At 39.4% G+C, this 18,692-nt stretch overlaps 1 protein-coding gene and 1 non-coding gene across 13 annotated transcripts in view; one reads left to right on the plus strand and one right to left on the minus strand.

The window, feature by feature from the left end:
• The window catches only part of SYNE2 (spectrin repeat containing nuclear envelope protein 2), a 323,976-nt gene that overhangs the window by 249,055 nt on the left and 56,229 nt on the right, over positions 1 to 18,692 (plus strand). For all 12 annotated transcript variants that reach the window (XM_060418145.1, XM_042252596.1, XM_015097110.3 and 9 more), the window contains 12 exons: positions 719 to 901; positions 1,318 to 1,464; positions 3,422 to 3,598; positions 5,266 to 5,421; positions 7,026 to 7,178; positions 9,563 to 9,733; positions 10,199 to 10,329; positions 13,774 to 13,978; positions 15,261 to 15,440; positions 16,097 to 16,225; positions 18,137 to 18,291; positions 18,400 to 18,544. In XM_060418145.1, coding sequence (XP_060274128.1) covers positions 719 to 901; positions 1,318 to 1,464; positions 3,422 to 3,598; positions 5,266 to 5,421; positions 7,026 to 7,178; positions 9,563 to 9,733; positions 10,199 to 10,329; positions 13,774 to 13,978; positions 15,261 to 15,440; positions 16,097 to 16,225; positions 18,137 to 18,291; positions 18,400 to 18,544 — 1,932 coding nt within the window. The remainder of the gene's footprint in view (positions 1 to 718; positions 902 to 1,317; positions 1,465 to 3,421; positions 3,599 to 5,265; positions 5,422 to 7,025; positions 7,179 to 9,562; positions 9,734 to 10,198; positions 10,330 to 13,773; positions 13,979 to 15,260; positions 15,441 to 16,096; positions 16,226 to 18,136; positions 18,292 to 18,399; positions 18,545 to 18,692) is intronic.
• TRNAW-CCA (transfer RNA tryptophan (anticodon CCA)) lies at positions 10,940 to 11,011 on the minus strand. Its single transcript has one exon. It is a non-coding gene; the product is annotated as a tRNA-Trp (tRNA).

Raw genomic sequence — 18,692 nt, forward strand, 5'->3', positions numbered from 1 at the left:
ATGAAAATATTTCTTAAATTTACTTGGAAAAAGCTTATAAGTACACAGGAATATTTTCAAATATTTTGGTTAAAAATTGGTTGCATTTAATTCACTCAGTATGAACTTCGTGCTGTGTTCCATAGTTTCTTTTTAAAGTTGAAATGATTTGGCTATTTTTAAAAACAATAATCCATTAGATTATAAGCCCCTCGAGGGGTAGGAATTTCATCTCTTTTGTTCCCCACCATATATCTAATGCCTAGAACAGTGCCTGACATTTAGGAAAAATGTGTGTGTGCATACATGTGTGAGTGTGTGTATACATATGTGCATATACATATAAATATTTACTATTTGAATTCAGTTATTTAGCTTTGAACTCTAACCAGTTATTCTGATTCTTAATTACTCCATACCATATTTATATAGTAAAAGTCTCTCTTTTTATTATTTATTTATTTAATTTTGGCTGTGCTGGGTCTTTGTCACTGCGCGTGTGCTTTCTCTGGTTGTGACAAGCAGGGGCTACTCTCTAGTTGAGGTGTGCAGCCTTCACATTATGGCCGCTTCTCTTGTTGCAGAGCGCAGGCTCTAGGGTGCATGGGCTCAGAAGGTGCAGCATGTGGAATCTTTCCAGACCAGGGATCGAACCCATGTCCCCTGCATTAGCCATCAGGACCTGGACCATCAGGGAAGTCCTTAAATGTTTCTAAATTTTAAAACTGTTCGCTTTTAGGAGTTTTCAAAGGAAGTTGATGAAAAGTCCTCCTTGAAGACTGCAGTTCTAAGTACTGGGAACCAACTCCTTCACCTGAAGGAAGCTGATACGGCAACACTGAGAGCTTCTTTGGCACAATTTGAACAAAAATGGACAGTGCTCATAACTCAACTTCCAGACATTCAAGAAAAACTTCACCAGGTAAGTATTCAAAGACCCAGCATTTGAATTAGCATCCATTTGTTAACACACAACTCTTTTAAAATCATTTCTCTGACTCAATAATTTTCATTGACACCACCTTATTTTTCTCTGGCACCACTGAATATAGACCTTAATTACTGGACTCTCCTCCAGTGGGATCTTTCTTAAGAGAGAAATCAGGCTTAATTACTTTATTTCCCAGTTTATCTGCACCACTGTGTTAGTTTATGTGAAGGTCGTTGTCATTGTTTTGGGGTCACTTATTCTGAGCTTGAATGCTGGGTTTGTTTTCATGAGTAACGTGCGTAATTATGTGGCGTGACCTTTTATCAAACTAGATATCATCGTCAGTGATGCCCTGATTCATTTTGTTAACTGCAGGTAATTAAATGAAAATCATTTTGTTTTTGCAGCTTCAGATGGAGAAATTGCCGTCTCGTAAAGCAATCATGGAAATGATTGACTGGATGAACAATGTGGAACATCAAACTGAAGATGAAGACTCCGAGCATTCAGTGAGTTCTGCATCTCAAGTTAAAAATCTTCTTCAGAAGTACAAGGTAATTATCTAAAAAAAGCCAGAAGCCATTTCATGAAATCAAGAAGGCAAGTCTGTCGGAAAAGAAATACTGAACAAAGAGACACGTAGAATATAACTTAGAAAGGCTGATTCTATCGGTGGGGAATAGGATGGTGGATGACTCTAAAGAGAGAAGTTAGTATACTCGCTCTTGTCCTGCCCAGATTCTTTTGGTAGTTCCCATCACCACAGTACAGAATCCAAGATTTCAACTGGCCTCTCTTTTCCTCTCCAGCCTCATCTCTTCATTTTTCCATGTAAACCCTGAACTCTGCCTGAACCAAGTCCTTTGTGGTCCCTCCGCTGCTCCTGGGGCTCTCCCACTCATGTTTTTGTATGTGCTGTACCTTCGGCCCGGGAATTCTAGTGTCCCACTTTTAGCCATGGGAATCTTCTTAGTCATCCTTCGAGAGTCAGTTCAAGTGTCTCCTCATTTGGAAATCTGACTCTCCCAGCCAGATCAGTTTACTTTCCAGGATTAGGTGTCTGCATGGTGGCTATCGATAGTTCCTATCACCTGGTATTGTAATTATTGAGTTGGCCAAAAAGTTTGTTCCAGTTTTTCTATCGCATCTTATGGAAAAACCGGACTGAACTTTCTGGCCAACCCAATATTTCCTTACTTGCCCATCTCCCCACCTTGACTTCGCTTCTTGAGAGCAGGAGCTTCTCCTTTACCTTCCCAAAACAGCACACCTAGCACAGTACCTGGCATCCAATAGGTATTAAGTAAATGTCCCTTGGATAAGAGAATGCATAAGGAAAAATTGATATCCTTCTACAAATAGACAGGAATGTGGACTTCTCTGTGATATTCAATTTCAAGTAGATTTAACTAACATTTAACAAGCCACATGCAAATACTTATTGTGTGCCAGCAAGGTGTTTGCCACTAGGAACACAGAGATGAATGAGGACTCTGGTCATTGCTTCCTAAGACCTCATAGGCTAATAGATCTAGCCTCTGGTCCAGTAAAGAACCTGCCTGCCAATGCAGGAGATGTAGGAGATGTGGGTTCAATCCCTGGGTTAGGAAGATCCCCTGGAGGAGGAAATGGCAACCCACTCCAATATTCTTGCCTGAAGAATCCCAGTGACAGAGGAGCCTGGCAGGCTACAGTCCATAGGGCTGCAAAGAGTCAGACACAACTGAAGTGATTTAGGACAGGCAGAAAATGAATGGCTTAACCACAAACCAAGATATTAGTAAGGATTTTCTTTTTAACTCCTATCCCATCCTAACTTCAGTGAGTAGTAGAATCTGGAGGGACTATGTGTGTTTTTCTCACAGGCCCTAGCAACCTAGCACATAACTTGGTTTTCCCCCTAGATGTCTCCAAAGGAGGTGCTTGAACTTGCAGGATAAACCCAACAAGTATTAGTCTTGAAAGAAACATGCTTGGCCCTAGGAGGGTTTAGGATTGCTCTAGAACTTAAAGTCATCCAAACTTGGAGGCTTCCGAGACAGTCCTCAGGGAAGCTGCCTAAACTGGCACAGTTCCTTAAAGGTGTCCTGGGTTTTCTGAGAGTTTTAACTTCAGGCTTCCCACCTGGTCATTTCCATGAGCCTACAGAATGACTCTGAATTCCAATGTAGCTCTCAGGAAACCTCTTACAGGAACCCCTTGGCAGATATTTGGTCTTGATTTTGGTTCCTATGATTCTACTACCATTCATGGTGCCATCTTTGATTTTTCAGTCTGTCTGAAAGCCATGAGTCTCTCTGTTCCAGAAACGTGTAATTCCCAATAAGGCTCTCCACTCAAAGCAGACACCTGGTGGGGTTGGGGAGGGGTAAAATGTAAGTCCGGACAGGTACTGCTGGATGACCCAGTGGCAGCCTGGGGTCCCCTACAGCACAACAAAGGGGAGGCCCAGTTCCTCTAACCTATTTCAGTTCGGTCGTTGGTGGTTTAATTTTGTTTTCTTTGTTTTAGGAGCTTAGAATGGAAATGGACTATAAACAATGGATAGTTGACTTTGTAAACCAGTCATTACTTCAGTTAAGCACCTGTGATGTAGAAAGTAAGCGCTATGAGAGAACAGAGTTTGCAGAGCACCTGGGAGAGATGAACCGCCAGTGGCAGCGGGTCCATGGAGCCCTGAATGGCAAGGTGAGCTCATGGTCATAGTTTGATATATGATTTGGCCTTCACAAAATTCCACTTTCTGAAAAATTTAAAAAGACATTTATGAGTCTTCCCTAGTGGTCCAGTGGTTATGAGTCCATGCTTCTACTGCAAGGAGTGCAGATCCAGTCCCTTGTCAGGGAATTAAAATCTTGCATGCTGCACAGAGTGGCCAAAAATAAATAAACTGAGAATAAAAGAATAAATGGACATTTGTGTGGTTAACTTACAGTTAAACCTAATAATCATCTCAGTTCTAGCCCCTTTTAAATCCAGAGCTTCAGCATTCTCCATTGGTGCATTTAAGAGTGGGAAATTGAATTAGGCAAGTAAAGAGGAGACATGTTATTTAGGAAGACGTCAGGTATTGCATGAGGCTACTAAATGGTCAGAGGTTTTGACATTTTCTTTGAAAGTAGATATTCAAAAGCAGCAAAGCTATTTCAGATTTAGAAGGACTATAAAAAGGAAGAAAAATGTATATGACTTATTGTTAGATTTTTATTCCATGACTAAAAAGACTAAGGAAATCTACTCTTGGGAAAATATTTAATATTATATATAATAGTGAAATTGGTTGATTTCTTTGTTGTGTACAAAATGCATACAAATAGATTTATACAATTAAGTTTAAGTACATGAATGAACAAAGAACATGAACAGATAATTTACAGAAGAGAAAATTATAATTAGCAAATAAACATGGAAAGGTTACAGCTTTGACAACTGAAATAAACATTAATAACATTATACGCTTACTAAACTAAACTAGAACGAGATAAAGATAAAAGCCCAAAGCTTTCGCATGCGTGCATTGCAGATAATGGCTTCAATACCTTTTTGGAAAGCCTTCAGAAAATTTCAAGAACCATGATAATCATCTTACTTCTTAAAATGGCAATCCACTTCTTATACATTCATCTAAAGTAGATAGTCCTTCGAAAAGGAACAGATACGTGCACAGAGTGTTCAGCATTACTTATTCTGGTGAAAAATGTAGACTGCTTGAATTTCCAACTTGAGAGAAGTATTAATAATTAATCATATGGTGTCCATATGATGAGATATCGGGCAGCCTTTTAAGTGAATGCAAGTCATGCCACAGCATGTGCCTGTGGCATATGAAAAGGAGTATTAAACTTCATATGTACTGTGATTGTAACCTCACAAACATTGTGAGCATTAGAAATGAGAAGACTCACAGACTGACTGAAAAAATACTACTTTATTAAGTTGATGCATTGTTTGTGATATTCTTTATACTGACAGTTTTAAAGTGAGTCTAATAAAGAGAGTCTGGAAAAAAGAACATTTTCTTAAGCTTTGCATATATCAGTAGATGATGCAGTGAAAAAATATTGAGTGTTAGCAACATGAGTCTGTTTCCCAAAGATACTGTGGCACTCCAGAACAGCCAGTATTCTTCGCAGGTTAGTTTTCATTTCAAATGTCAGATTTTTTTAAAAAGGAGATTATAATTATTATTTCCGTTTATAGGAATCTTTATTCCAAAAATTATTGGGAAATCTTATGTAAAATGTTAGAAATATGAGAAGAAACAAAAGTATCCTCTTAAAAATATCATGACATTCACATTTTAAAGCACGTAGTTGAAAATAAGAAAATTTTATTTTCTTATTCATAACTGGTAGATACAACATTTAGAACAACTTTTGGAAAGTATCACTGAGAATGAAAACAAAATACAGATTCTGAACAACTGGATGGAGGCCCAAGAGGAGAGACTGAAAACTTTACAAAAACCTGAAAGTGTGATCTCGGTACAGAAGACGCTCCTGGATTGTCAGGTGAGAAGGTGCATAGCTCGGGCCGGTAGCTACCACTCCTCCCCCAGCGAGCAACTCAAGCTGCTGCAGTTCTCAGGGTTCTCCTCAACCCCCAGGTCCTTACTTTCTTATATAAAATGGAGACGTGTCCATGTGTTTTACAGAATTGCAAAATGCTGTGTTTTTTTTGTTTTTTTTTTTTTGTTTTGATGAGCAGAAAAAGGTATTTTCATGGTTATTGTGGTTCTTAGGAGATTTGAATGTTATTCTTAAGAAGAAAATGTTGGGAGTTCCCTCGCAGTCCAGTGGTTGGGTGGTTGGGATTTGGTGCTTTCTCTGCTGTGGCCTGGGTTGACTCCCTGGTAGGAGAACTGAGATCCCACAAGCTGCATGGTGTGGCCAAAATTTAAAAAAAAAAAGAAAGAAAAAAGTTGCAAGGGAATTTTGATTTAGATGTTTTCCAATATTTGTGTTTTTATTAATTTATCTACTGTTTACAAAATTATTCTGTCTCCGTGATTTTTATTATTTCCTTCTGTTTCTTCAGAGGAAAATGGTTTTCTTTTGCCTACTGTGTAGTGTGTTCTAAAAGGGGTGCTTTTCCCTTGGAGACCCTGTCTAAGTCCCATCTGGACTGGAGTGTGTTGGCTGTGCCCTTTTTTCATTCAGTCATCATTCTCCAGGGCACTCAGTCTTTATGGCCCCTCACCCTTCCTCCCCACTGCCCTGATTGTGTCACTCCTCTTGGGAGCTGTCCCCAGGGTCCTCGGCTTCTGCACCACCTACACGAAGACATGACCCTCCTCACTGTTGGGTGGAAAGTCAGCTCAGACCCAAATTCTACTTAGAAGGTTACAAAATGATACTCGGCAGAATATGGGTGGCAACACCACAGTATGGCGGTGCTCATTTTCAGATGGTCTATCCTGTTTCCGACTACCCACTACCCATTTCCCCTTTGTTGTTTGCCGTTGTTCAGTCGCTGTGTCATCTTGGACTCTTGCAACCCCATGGATGGTAGCCTGCCAGGCTCCTCTGTCCATGAGATTTTCCAGTCAAGAATTCTGAAACAGGTTGCCATTTCCTCACATACAACTCCTGACTAGAAACTCAGTCCTGCAGCACCCCCAGCAGGCCACCCTGGTTTCACTGGAGTGCTAAGTTATTCGTGCCTGGGATGTCATCACCATTTTCCAGATGAGAAAATGCAGGTTGGGGGTTTGATGACTTTATGCTTAGTCCAACAGCCAGTACAGGGCAGATATGGAATGGAGACTATATCTCCTAGACTCTTTCTCCCATTCCATGATGATAAGGGCTTGCTACCTAGACTCTTCTAAAGTCTAGAGCCACGTAATAATGGAAATATTTGTAAAAATTCATCCTGTAATTGTGTAAATTCATATTGTAAAATTTCGTTGTAAAAATTGAGTGGCATATGATTAAAATGTCTTTTGTGTAATGTTATTATATATTCTAATGGCATTTTTACTTGAAAAGTGCAAACTCCTCTTACCCTTATTAATTATTTTGTTGTACATATGAAACTAATTGCACATTAATTAATTAATGTGCAATTAATTAATATTGCACATATGAAAACCTTTTCCCTCTGGCCTTTCCAGGATATAGAAAATCAACTTGCAATTAAATCCAAAGCACTGGATGAGTTGAGACAAAATTACCTGACTTTGGAGAGTGGGACAGTGCCATTGTTGGAAGACACAGCATCCAAAATTGATGAACTATTTCAAAAGAGAAACAATGTTATGAATCAGGTACTAGAATTCATTCAAAGTGTACCATTTCTTTTCAGATATCCTTCTTTTATCTTATTTGTTGTTTATTGGTAAATACTTGCTGTATACCAAAACCTGAAAAATTGCTGAGAAAAATACTGAAGTACAGAAACATATTTTAAATCTTTTTTTTTTTTTTGACTTCACTGGATAATTAGAGGCAAAATCACCAAATTCCCACATCTTTGGCAAGCTTGAAGTTCACTTGGTTATCTTTGTTTTGTCTAATACACGAATACACTCAAAAGTGTCTCCAGCCTACCCCGCAAACCCTACAGAGCAGCTGGCATTGTCTGCTGGTCAGATATACAGGAACAGCCATGAAGAAGCAGCTCAGATTGCCCACTCTCAGGGAGATACCCCAGGGGTGGTGGGGTGTGGTTCTGTCCCATGTAGCCTCCATTAAGCTGGAAACATGGTCAGCACAGGAGAAGCTCCAGAGGTGGGGAGAAATGGCATGTGGTGAAGAGAAAGCGTGGAAGAGTGTGGACGCCATCTGCTGATTGTATCAAAGGCGTGTCAAAGTCTCATTTACCCCTTCCAGGAGAAGAGCGCCAAGAGAAAAAGGACAGTCATCCTCAGACTCTTCACCTTTGACATCTCCCTACAATTGGAGGGAGAGACTGTAAACAGTAGCCTATTATAAGTGTGTCCTTGTTTCCCAGAGTCCTTATTGTGGATTATTTGTCATTTACTGAAATCTACTTTCAAGCATTTGTTTCGAGAGAGAATTGGGAGTAACCTGTATAAATGAAATCCATAGGTAACCTTCAGCCTCATTCCTCCCCCAGAACTCAGGCAGGAAAGTAGGGATGAGCTTAACATATCTTCTGTGAGTCATTTGTTAACATATCTTTTGTGAGGCGCTATGCTCACTGCCAAGGGTACAGTGATAAACAAGAAAATAAATGGTTCTTACCCTCAAAATGCTTCAGCCCACAGAAGGATACCTGTAATAAAAGGATGGAATAACAAGTGTTGACATGGAGATTAAGACATTGAAACCTCCTACGCTGCTGAGACTGTGTGTAGGTTTTTTCCACAAATGTATGCTTTCAGTTCTCTTGGGTATATACCTAAGAGTAGAATCAGTGGGTCATTTGGTAACTCTATATAGAATTTAACTTTCTGAGGGACTGGCAAATGTTTCCATAGAGGCTGCACACCTTTATGTTTTCATTGCAATGTATGAGGGTTCCAATTTTTCCCTGGTCTCTCCAACATTAGTTTTTATCGAACTTTGAGGATAGCCCTTCTAGTGGCTGTGAAGTGGTGTCTTGTGGTTTTGATTTATATTTCTCTAATGATTGTGAATGTTGTGTGTCTTTTCATATGCTTGTTGGTCATTTGTATATATTCTTTAGAGAGATGTCTATTCAATCTCTTGCCTATTTTTTACTTGGTTGTCTTTTTATTGTTGCAATATAAGTGTTCTTCTCTACATAATACATAAAAATTTTTACACTTACACAATTCTCAGTTGTGTCAGGAATCATTTAAATGCTTCAAATTTCAACTTTCCATAATTACCAAAACACACTGAAGGATAAAATGCAGCCACCATTGCATCTCTTCCCACTTTGCACTTGCTCATCATTTTAGCCAAGCATGTTCCCCTTTAATTTATACCTGCTCTGCAGGAGTAACCAGACTTAAGTGCCAGTTAACCCAGGGAACCCTTTACATTTATAATGCTTTATAGTTTGCAGAGCATTTTCACCAATACTACTTCTTTCTTTATGTTTTCTTTTATCTGTTTTGTGGATGAAAAAGCAGACTTAAGGATTAGATACCTTGCCCAAGTTCAGAAAGTTAACAGGGTGTCACTGAAATGTGAAATCTCAGATTCTGATTCCTCACTCGGTGTTTTTTCCCTGGTCTGCCCCTCTGGAGGCTGAACTCTCTCCATGCTGATCCTTCTGGTCTCAGAGCTCTTTTCCATTCACCTATCCGACGGAGGAGCCTGGTAGGCTGCAGTTCATGGGGTTGCTACTAGTCGGACACGACTGAGCGACTTCACTTTCACTTTTCACTTTCATGAACTGGAGAAGGAAACGGCAACCCCCTCCGGTGTTCTTGCCTGGAGAATCCCAGGGACGGCGGAGCCTGGTGGGCTGCTGTCTATGGGGTCACACAGAGTCGGACACGACTGAAGTGACTTAGCAGCAGCAGCAGCAGCATTCTAAAACTTAACCTTTGATATTTCTTGTTCACTTAACCACCTTCAGTGAATCATCAAAGCTCCACTCTGAAATTAAAATACCTAACTTGGATACAGTGGTAGAGTCCTTAGAAGAGAAATAAAGAGTTGAGCAAGCCTCTTGTTGATGATTTCCTAAATGTGTTTCTACTTTTTTGTATAGGTCAATGAGCTCAAGACCTCCATGCAGTCTGTTTTACAGGAGTGGAAAATCTATGATAAACTCTATGATGAAGTGAATATGATGACAATCCGATTCTGGTACTGCATGGAACACAGCAAGCCTGTGGTTTTATCATTAGAGGCCTTAAGGTGCCAGGTGCAGAACCTTCAGGTAAATTAACCAGATCTTGGCACAGTGCATTATTGGCAGAAAATCTCCAGTGGAAGAAAGCATAGATGTGACATAGTTGCTGTTATGTTTTCCACAGAGAAACATGAAACAATATTTTAAACAGCAGCATCAAAAGTATAACTTGTAATTTCAAAATGAATTACATGAACCCAATGAGTGAAACTTTGTAAATACATGTTATGAATTTTTCTTCATCTTTCATGTTCATATTATTTTACGATTTAAATGTTTTGATTTGGGGGTGTTGGGTTTTTTTTTAAGTGTACAATTTTAAGTTCTAGCCTCAAATGAAAGAGTACCTTCTTGGTTTTCTTCTTCATATTTCTAATAATTTACGGCTATCCTATTAAGGTTTGAGTGTTAATATTATTGTGATATAGTGGCAAGTATCTCTGGATGAGGCCAGTTCATTCTGAAGCTGACATACCTGCTTTGTCCTCCTAGACTCTTCAAGACGAAGCTGAGAGCAGTGAAGGGAGTTGGAAGAAACTCCAGGAGGTGATTGGAAAACTCAAAGAGTACTGCCCCTCGGTTGCTGAAATAATTCAAGAGAAATGCCAAAATACTCACACAAGGTACGCTTCAAGATGCAACTTGAATGATAGAGCAGATTTTTTTTATCTTCTTAAAAAAGATAAATAAGATTTTTTCATTTAAGACTTCTTAATCATCTGAGGTAACTGGTTTCATACTATTCTGGTCTCTTCTGCTTGGAAGGATCTAGTTCATGTAAGATTTGGTATTGTGAAGGCTATTGTACTTGCCTTGTACAAGTGTTTGGTATAATCAGTCTAGAAATAAGTACAGCCCAAGTATAGCCACTTTCAGTGGATAGAGGCTAAATGCCCAATGTGATCCTCACAGGCACTAAAAAAGCAGGCAGAAACAGACTGAGGGGTGGCCAGAAGGGCAACCTGTCTTACCAGGAACATTATAAGGTGGAAGAAAGTGGATGTTAGAGTACCTCTCAGGAGATATTTGTGAGATTCAGAGGGATTCGTTGATGACCTGCTTATGATTGAAAGCTCCCTCTAAGGAGGGTGAAGGTGAAGGTGAAGGTGAAGTCGCTCAGTCGTGTCCAACTCTTTGCGACCCCGTGGACTGTAACCTACTAGGCTTCTCCGTCCATGGGATTCTCCAGGCAAGAGTACTGGAGTGGATTGCCATTTCCTTCTCCAGGGGATCTTCCCGACCCAGGGATCGAACCCGGGTCTCCCGCATTGGAGGCGGACGCTTTAACCTCTGAGCCACCAGGGAAGCTAACTAAGGAGGGTGGCCCTGCTTAATTTATGAGGATTTTGCTGTATGGGGTACGAAAGTTGGCTCAAAGCCAATTTGCACTAGACAGTGTTGATGAGATTAAGCCACCCTCAGTGATCTTCTCCGTCCTTCATGCACATTCAGCCTCTCCTATGAACCAACTTGGAACAAGTGTTGAATAAACGACACCACATTTATGCACCTGCAGTGGTGTCCTGAGCTCTTGATCCAGTCTTTAGTGGAAGGAGGGGGAGAAAGGAGGGTAAAGAGGAACGCAGACACGTATCTGATTTCACATACAGTATTGGGACCACCCTCAAAACATTTGGTGGTGGTGCAGGTTGCTATTAAAGGGGTTGGGTTGTCACCACTGCACAGACTCATTCAATTGTTAATACAAGAATATATCAGCAGTCATATTGAAAAAAGACTGAGGAAATGGCACTGAAATGCCAACAATAGTTATCTCTAGACTACTGAGATATCAGGTGATCTTTTTTTTTTACTTCCTCTGCATAGATAGGTGGGTAGATAGGTGAAGGTGAAGTCGCTCAGTCGTGTCCAACTCTCTGCGACCCCGTGGACTGTAACCTACTAGGCTTCTCCGTCCATGGGATTCTCCAGGCAAGAGTACTGGAGTGGATTGCCATTTCCTTCTCCAGGGGATCTTCCTGACCCAGGGATCGAACCCGGGTCTCCCACATTGGAGGCAGACTCTTTAACCTCTAAGCCACCAGGGAAGCTAGGTAGATAGGTAGATAATCTCAATATAGGAGTGGATAGATTTAAACATACATGTTTTGTGGAGGGTTATGAGCATATGTTGTACTTATAATTGGATGGAATCTTATTTTTAAAGCAGATGGTTTTGAGAAAATTTGTGACATACATAAAAGTAAAGCAATTATGCCATTTTTCACCTTTTCTACCCATTTAGTGGGGTCACTGATATTGTGAAACAATCATTCTCACTTGCTTTGGGTGAGAATGTAAATGTTATAATGTTTCCAGAAAGCAGCTTGAACATATACCTATAATCTTAAAAATATTTACATATTTATATTCTTTGACCCAATAATTCTCTTTAAAAAATCTAGTGTAAAACCAATATCTTTAAATACAGAAAAAAAAACCTTTGAATAAAGTTGTATCTGAGTGTTATATTTGGAAGGAAAAATTGAAAATTACTTCAATATTCATACTAAATTGGAATTTGGCAATTAAAAAATAGACCATTATGTACATCCATTTAAAATTAGGCATTTTTTAAATTAATAACATGGCAAAATTTTTTTAAGTAGGAAAGGAAAGCAAAATGTTACAGTCCATATTATGGATTACAAACAAATTTTTAATTTCTACCTTTTTTTTAACTTTTCAATTTTAATAAAATGAAAATTGTATTACAGAAAATGTTTTTCTTATTATGATTTTTAGTTTTTTTAACAGTTTGACAGTACATCTGAGATCCAAAAAATTTCATACAACCAATGAATGTGCCAGCCCCACAAAATTAGCTAATTTTCATGGATGCAAGAATACTTTTATTATTTGCCATTGTTCATAATTTGGAGAAGGAAATAGCAACCCACTCCAGTATTCTTGCCTAGAGAATCCCATGGACAGAGGAGCCTGGTGGGCTGCTGTCCATAGGGTCACACAGAATCTGACGTGACTGAAGCAACTTAGCATGCATGCATGCATTGGAGAAGGAAATGGCAACCCACTCCAGTGTTCTTTCCTGGAGAATCCCAGGGACAGAGAAGCCTGGTGGGCTGCCATCTATGGGGTTTCGCAGAGTCGGACACAACTGCAGCGACTTAGCAGCAGCAGCATAATTTGGTGGTATCTACTCTAAAAGTGAGGTATCTAACTAGGTTTAATCAACAGCTCTAGTTATGTTCACCTGGAATCCAAAGGTGATTTTATTTTTTAGCCTGGTCCTCATGGAAACCAGCTATGTAAATCTGGGGCCTGAGTACTCCACAGCTGCCTGCCCTCATAGAAAGTGTGCTAGCATCCTTTGAAGGGTACACTTGGGAACAATTTTCTCATATGATTAAGATCAGTTTGCACCAAGTAAGTAACTTTCTGCTGCAAATCAGCCTAAGTAGTAAGAGAATATACAGAAATTAACATTCCTCTAAAGAACAAAATATTATCAAGTACCAGGTAATATCTGCCATTTTTTTCTCTCAATTCACAAAGAAATTAGTCCTATAACAAAACATATGTCTACAAACCAGTAAAATGTTAGAAAATGTAGAACATAGTAGAAAATAAGTACCCTTTGCTGAGAAGTAGAAAAGTATATTTTTTTCATTTCTACTTTTATATAAGGAACCTATTACTTTTGTAATTAGAAAATAAATTTGACATAAATACATTTTAAATAAGGCCTATCTAAAGACCTGTTTTATGAAACAGGAGCCCTTCCCATGTGGAGAAATTTTCATCAGGTAAACAGTTTGGTATTTTTCCTCACCTTTGCCGGTGAGGATGTTCATAATACAATAGATATTTCCTGCCAGTCACAAATTTTGCAGATTTTGTTGAGAATTATAAAGTCAGTGAAGTATCCTAACTTGAAATTCTGTTGGAATTCTGTTTATATACTGATGATAGCATTCATTTTGAAAAGGCATTGAACAGCGTCTTGTTAATTCATCTGCTGTTAGCTTAATAGATAGAATATACATTTGCTTTTGCTGCAAAGGAAGAGATGGATGGGGGTCCTATTTCTTATTTTGCCCTGACAGGTGGACTCAGGTAAACCAAGACATCGCAGACCAGTTGCAGAGGGCCCAGAGCCTGCTACAACTCTGGCAGGCGTGTAACAGTGCTCACGCGGAAGCTGCAGCAAGGCTGGAGCCGCAGGAGAGAAAGTACCAACAGATCGCAAACATCAACACATCTGGGAACAACCTGGCAGAGGTCCTGCCCCCGGCCCTGCAGGATGCAAAGGTAGGCCTACGGGGAAAACCAAGGATGAGACAGCCTGATGGACAGGGCCATGACCAGGGAGTAGCCAGACCACAGGGAGGGAGGGGCAGGAAAGGTGTGCGAGCAGCCCATGGAGGACACAGGCAAGGCAGGGACAGGTGGGCTTGGGAGAGCCAGGCAATGGCTCGCAGGTGAGGGTCAGGCAGCTGGTAGCTGAGTCAAGGGCACCTGACCACCTCCTTCCAAGTTTCCTCTTTCACTCTAGCAGGTAACTCTCTAAGGCAGAAGCCTCGTACAAAGTCTCCAATTAAAGCAGAAGTGTATCAGCTGAATGTGGGCATCTAAGAAGTAGATATTGAATCTCTTGATTTAGAAAGAATCATAGATTCGCCCCCGTGTTAATAAGGCTTTTCTGTGGAAATAATGATTTTTAGACTAATATTTAAAGAGTTATATACTTTTCTCTGTGGTTTTATTCTATTATGTTAATGAATCGCTATAAGTAAATACTTTTAGATTAGGTGACCAGATACATTTTGTATCTTTTGATACTATAGGTCAAATAAAGAAATATCAATTAGAGACAAGAATTCAACAGATATGAATCATATTTCTGATCAACTTCTACGTAATCTGTTGTTTTAAAAAAAAACAAACAAACAAACAGCAATTCACTTAGATGCAATATTTCCAAAATCAGTCCTAAAATTGGCTTGGTCAGTGAGATTCCACACTCCCTGCATATGAATCCATTTATGTTACAAAGTCTCAAACAGAGAAAACAGTTGGATTGATCCTTTAAATGCCTTAAAGCACATCCCTAAAGTGTTCGATGATTAGAAATAGAACTCATAAGACTCTACCAAAGTCATCTCCAGTTTCTGTGAACTAGAAGTCCCAGCTTTATTTATCCATGGTCACTTTTATCTCTGAACTGACAAATTTCAAGCTAGCACCAGTGATATGCATCACATAAAGAAGCGTTAGCTTTTTTGGGTCTTTAAAATTAACAGTAGGGCCTTCCCTGGTGGTCCACCATATAAGACTGCACTCCCAATGCAGGGGTCTCAGGTTCGATCCCTGTTCAGGGAACTAGATCCCACATGCCGTGACTAAAGATCTACATGCCACAACTGAGACCTGGTGCAGCCAAATAATAAACAAAATAAACAGTGAAAAAAAAAAAAAGCCATACCCACAATTTCAGGGCAGAAATTCTTCTAGATGTTGATGGAGTGGCACGAGGTGGGGATTTGTTCTGGGAAAGGAAGAGGAATGTTTTACAATCATTTTTCTCCTCCAGGAGCTGCAGTGTGAGGTACAGAAGACAAAAGAGGCCTTTCTCCAAAATTCCGCTCTCCTGGATCGACTCCCACAACCTGCAGAGCCCAACACCCACGTGCTCCTGTCTGGTCAAATGCACTCGCTCCAGAGAGCTTCCTACCTGGAAAAGATGCTGCTTGTGAAAACAAATGAATTTGAGGTTCTTCTTATTTTTTCCATTCAAGTTATAGTCTTGGACACTTGCACACTCCGCACAGTTCCTAGTATCTTGTGAAGTGATAGTTATCAGTGCTTTGCGGGCTGCACATTAGGGAAACAACAGAATAAAGACGCTCTAAACATATCTACATTTGACATGATTCTGCAGTCATGTGATTCTTCAGTCACATTTCTTCTTTATTGAACATGTTAAAGTGATATAGTTTATATACTGTTCAGATCACACAGTATTTGAATCTTCAGGTGGGGTAATTGAGTCATAGAATGGCTGCTTTAAGCATGGCCATTTGTGGTATATTTTATTCTCTTTTTGAAAAGCCTTTAGTTCATGAACTCTCAAAAAGATGAACAGAAGGCCACGGAGCTCCAGTATCACACAGTGGGGAAAACACTTAACTAGCAGGACTCTTCTATATGGCCCTGTCAAGCAGGTGGTCTGTTCACCCCTGTGAAGGCTTAGTACTTTACCGAAGGCACAAAGTAAATATCAGAGATGTTCTGGATAGTCAAGATAATGAGCTGGTGACGAATTCCTTAGGGCTGGAAACAACGTGAACTTTTATCACAAGGCTGTGCTTGCTTCTGTTGCAGATGCACATGAAAATTGTTTTCTGATGAAAACTTCTCTTGTTCTAGTTTGTTCTATCACAATTCAAGGATTTTGGGGACCGGTTGGAATCATTAAAAGGTCTCATTACACATGAAGAAGAGAATTTGGATAAACTCTACCGGCAAGAAAAAGAAGGAAATCCTGACTTATTCCTGGTATTGCCAATGTTTGTTACTTCTAGGGGCTCAGGCTCACCATAGGATAAAAAATAAGCGACTTACTGTCACATGAAAGAATCTATGTTCATCCTAACCCTTGAACAACAGTCACTAATGTGTCATTCATTCTTGTCCTATTTTCCCTAGTGTTTAGAAAAGTATGACAACAGAGATCTATTTTATTTTCTTACACTTTAAATATATACAATTTATTTCTCAATTATTTCCCTTTTTAATTTTTAAATTTATAATATAATTTTTAAAGATTACTTTCCATATACAGTTTTTACAAATATTGGCTGTATTCCCCACGTTGTACAATATATCCTAGAGTCTATCTTAAACCCAATAGTTGTACCTCCCCCGCCTCTGCTCCTGTATTGCCCTTGGCCCTGCCACTGGTAACCTCTGGTTTGTTCTCTTTATCTGTGAGTCTACTTCTTTTTTGTTATATTCACTAGTCTGTTGTGCTTTTTAGATTCCATGCATAAGTGATATCATACAGTATTTATCTTTCTCTGACTTACTTCACTTAGCATAATGCCTTTCAAATTCATCCATGTTGTTGCAAATGCAAATGTGTGTTCGTTTTTATGGCTGAGTAGTATTCCATTATATATGTACCATATCTTCTTTATCCATTCATCTGTTGATGGACGCTTAGGTTGCTTCTGTATCTTGGCAATTGTAAATAATGCTGCTATGAACATTGGGTTGCACATATCTTTTTGAATTAGTGTTTTGGAGGTGGTTTTTTTTTTGTTTGTTTGTTTGTTTTTTTGGCTATATACCCAGGAATGGAAATGCTGGGTCATGAAATTTATTTTAGTAATATGCCTCAATAGTTTCAGTAGACTTTTAAATCTTTAAGCCTTTACTAGTTAGTTTCAGTGAACTAGAATAATCTAGCAATTGGATGTTGTGATTAATTGAATTTTTTTGGTTAGTAGATCAAAAAGTAAAATACCCTATTAAATTAATGGTATTTTTCCCTTCTTTATTACCTTAGTAAGTTTAGTATAGTTAACATAGATGAATGAAGAATTAACGAATTCTGGATCTTGATCCTAAGGACCAATATTCATAACTTAAATTAAGAGCCAGCAAACTATGACATAAGGTCTGAATGCAGCCCCCACCTGGCTTTGTACATAAAGCGTCTCTAATGTAGCCATGGCCTTCTGCTGTTTATGTACTGTCTGTGGGAGTTTTCATGCTGAATGTTTGCCACAGAGATCATATGGCTTATAAAAGGCTAAAATATTTATGATCTAGCCCTTAACAGAAAAAGTTTGCTGACCCTCACCTAGACTCTTAGAGCAGAGTTCTATAGTGAGAACATGGATATTGTGAAGGATGTTTGCTGAATACAGTGTTGACCTAGATGCTGTCCCTAGAATATTGTTTTAAAAATAAAATTTTGGTGAGTTTGCTTTCCTGTGATATCAACATAATATGGATGTTTAAATACCATGCTTTGCTAGGGTTATTTCAGAGACTGAATTTTCATTTACTTAGTAAATAAACTGCATGATCTGTTGAAAGTCAAGTTGTTGGCAGACTAAATGGGACTTGAAGGTCCAGGGTGGATCCTTTAAAAACAAAGGAAGCTTATTTCCATCCTCTTCAAAGACAGGAATCCGAGATCACTCTCTGTTTCCTGGGCTGTGTTGATTCTGGCCATGTGTGCAGCTTATTCTAGAGAAGTCACAGAATTGACAGGTCTAGATTCAGGTCCAGTTCTGACACTAACTAGCTGTGTGACTTTGGGCCAGTCATTTACCTGTTTAAGCTCCAGCTTTCCCTCATCTTTGAGATAAGAAAGGCCTGTAGGATTTCTGAGGCTTTTTCACCATCTAGGTATCTCAGTGGCATCCAAAAATCTGGAATTTAATTTCTTTTTCATAGAATCATGTGCTGGCACTGACGGCCCAGTCACCTGGTATTGAGCATTTGAATGAAGTGAGCCTCAAGCTCCCACTTAGTGACGTAGCTATGAAGACATTACAAAACTTGAACCGGCAGTGGATCCGGGCCACGGCGACGGCACTGGAACGCTGCAGGTCAGAACAGCCCAGCTCCCGCCTTCTGTTTCAATTATGGTAAAATTGACAGTTGAGCGCAGTAATGTCATTGTTATGTGGCTCTGTTCTGTTTTTAAACCTTTGTAGTGAGCTTCAAGAAATTGGATTGAATGAAAAGTTTCTTGATTGCTGTGAAAAGTGGATCCAGCTTTTGGAGAAGATAGAAGAGACACTCAAGGCAAACATGGCTGACAGCCTTCCTGCTCTTCTAGAACAGCAGAAGACATATGAGGTAAATAAACCCATGCCCTGCCACTCTGTCCCCCTCTCCCTGGGGCAGTAGTTAGGGGATGAGAAATTTAAGTAAAAATATGCAGAATACCTGTCAATCTTCAATCCCAAAACACAGAATGTATGTCTTTAAGCAAATTCATTTGTCA

This window comes from Ovis aries, chromosome 7 (genome assembly GCF_016772045.2).
Source record: "Ovis aries strain OAR_USU_Benz2616 breed Rambouillet chromosome 7, ARS-UI_Ramb_v3.0, whole genome shotgun sequence".
In the NCBI taxonomy this organism is placed as follows: Eukaryota; Metazoa; Chordata; class Mammalia; order Artiodactyla; family Bovidae; genus Ovis; species Ovis aries.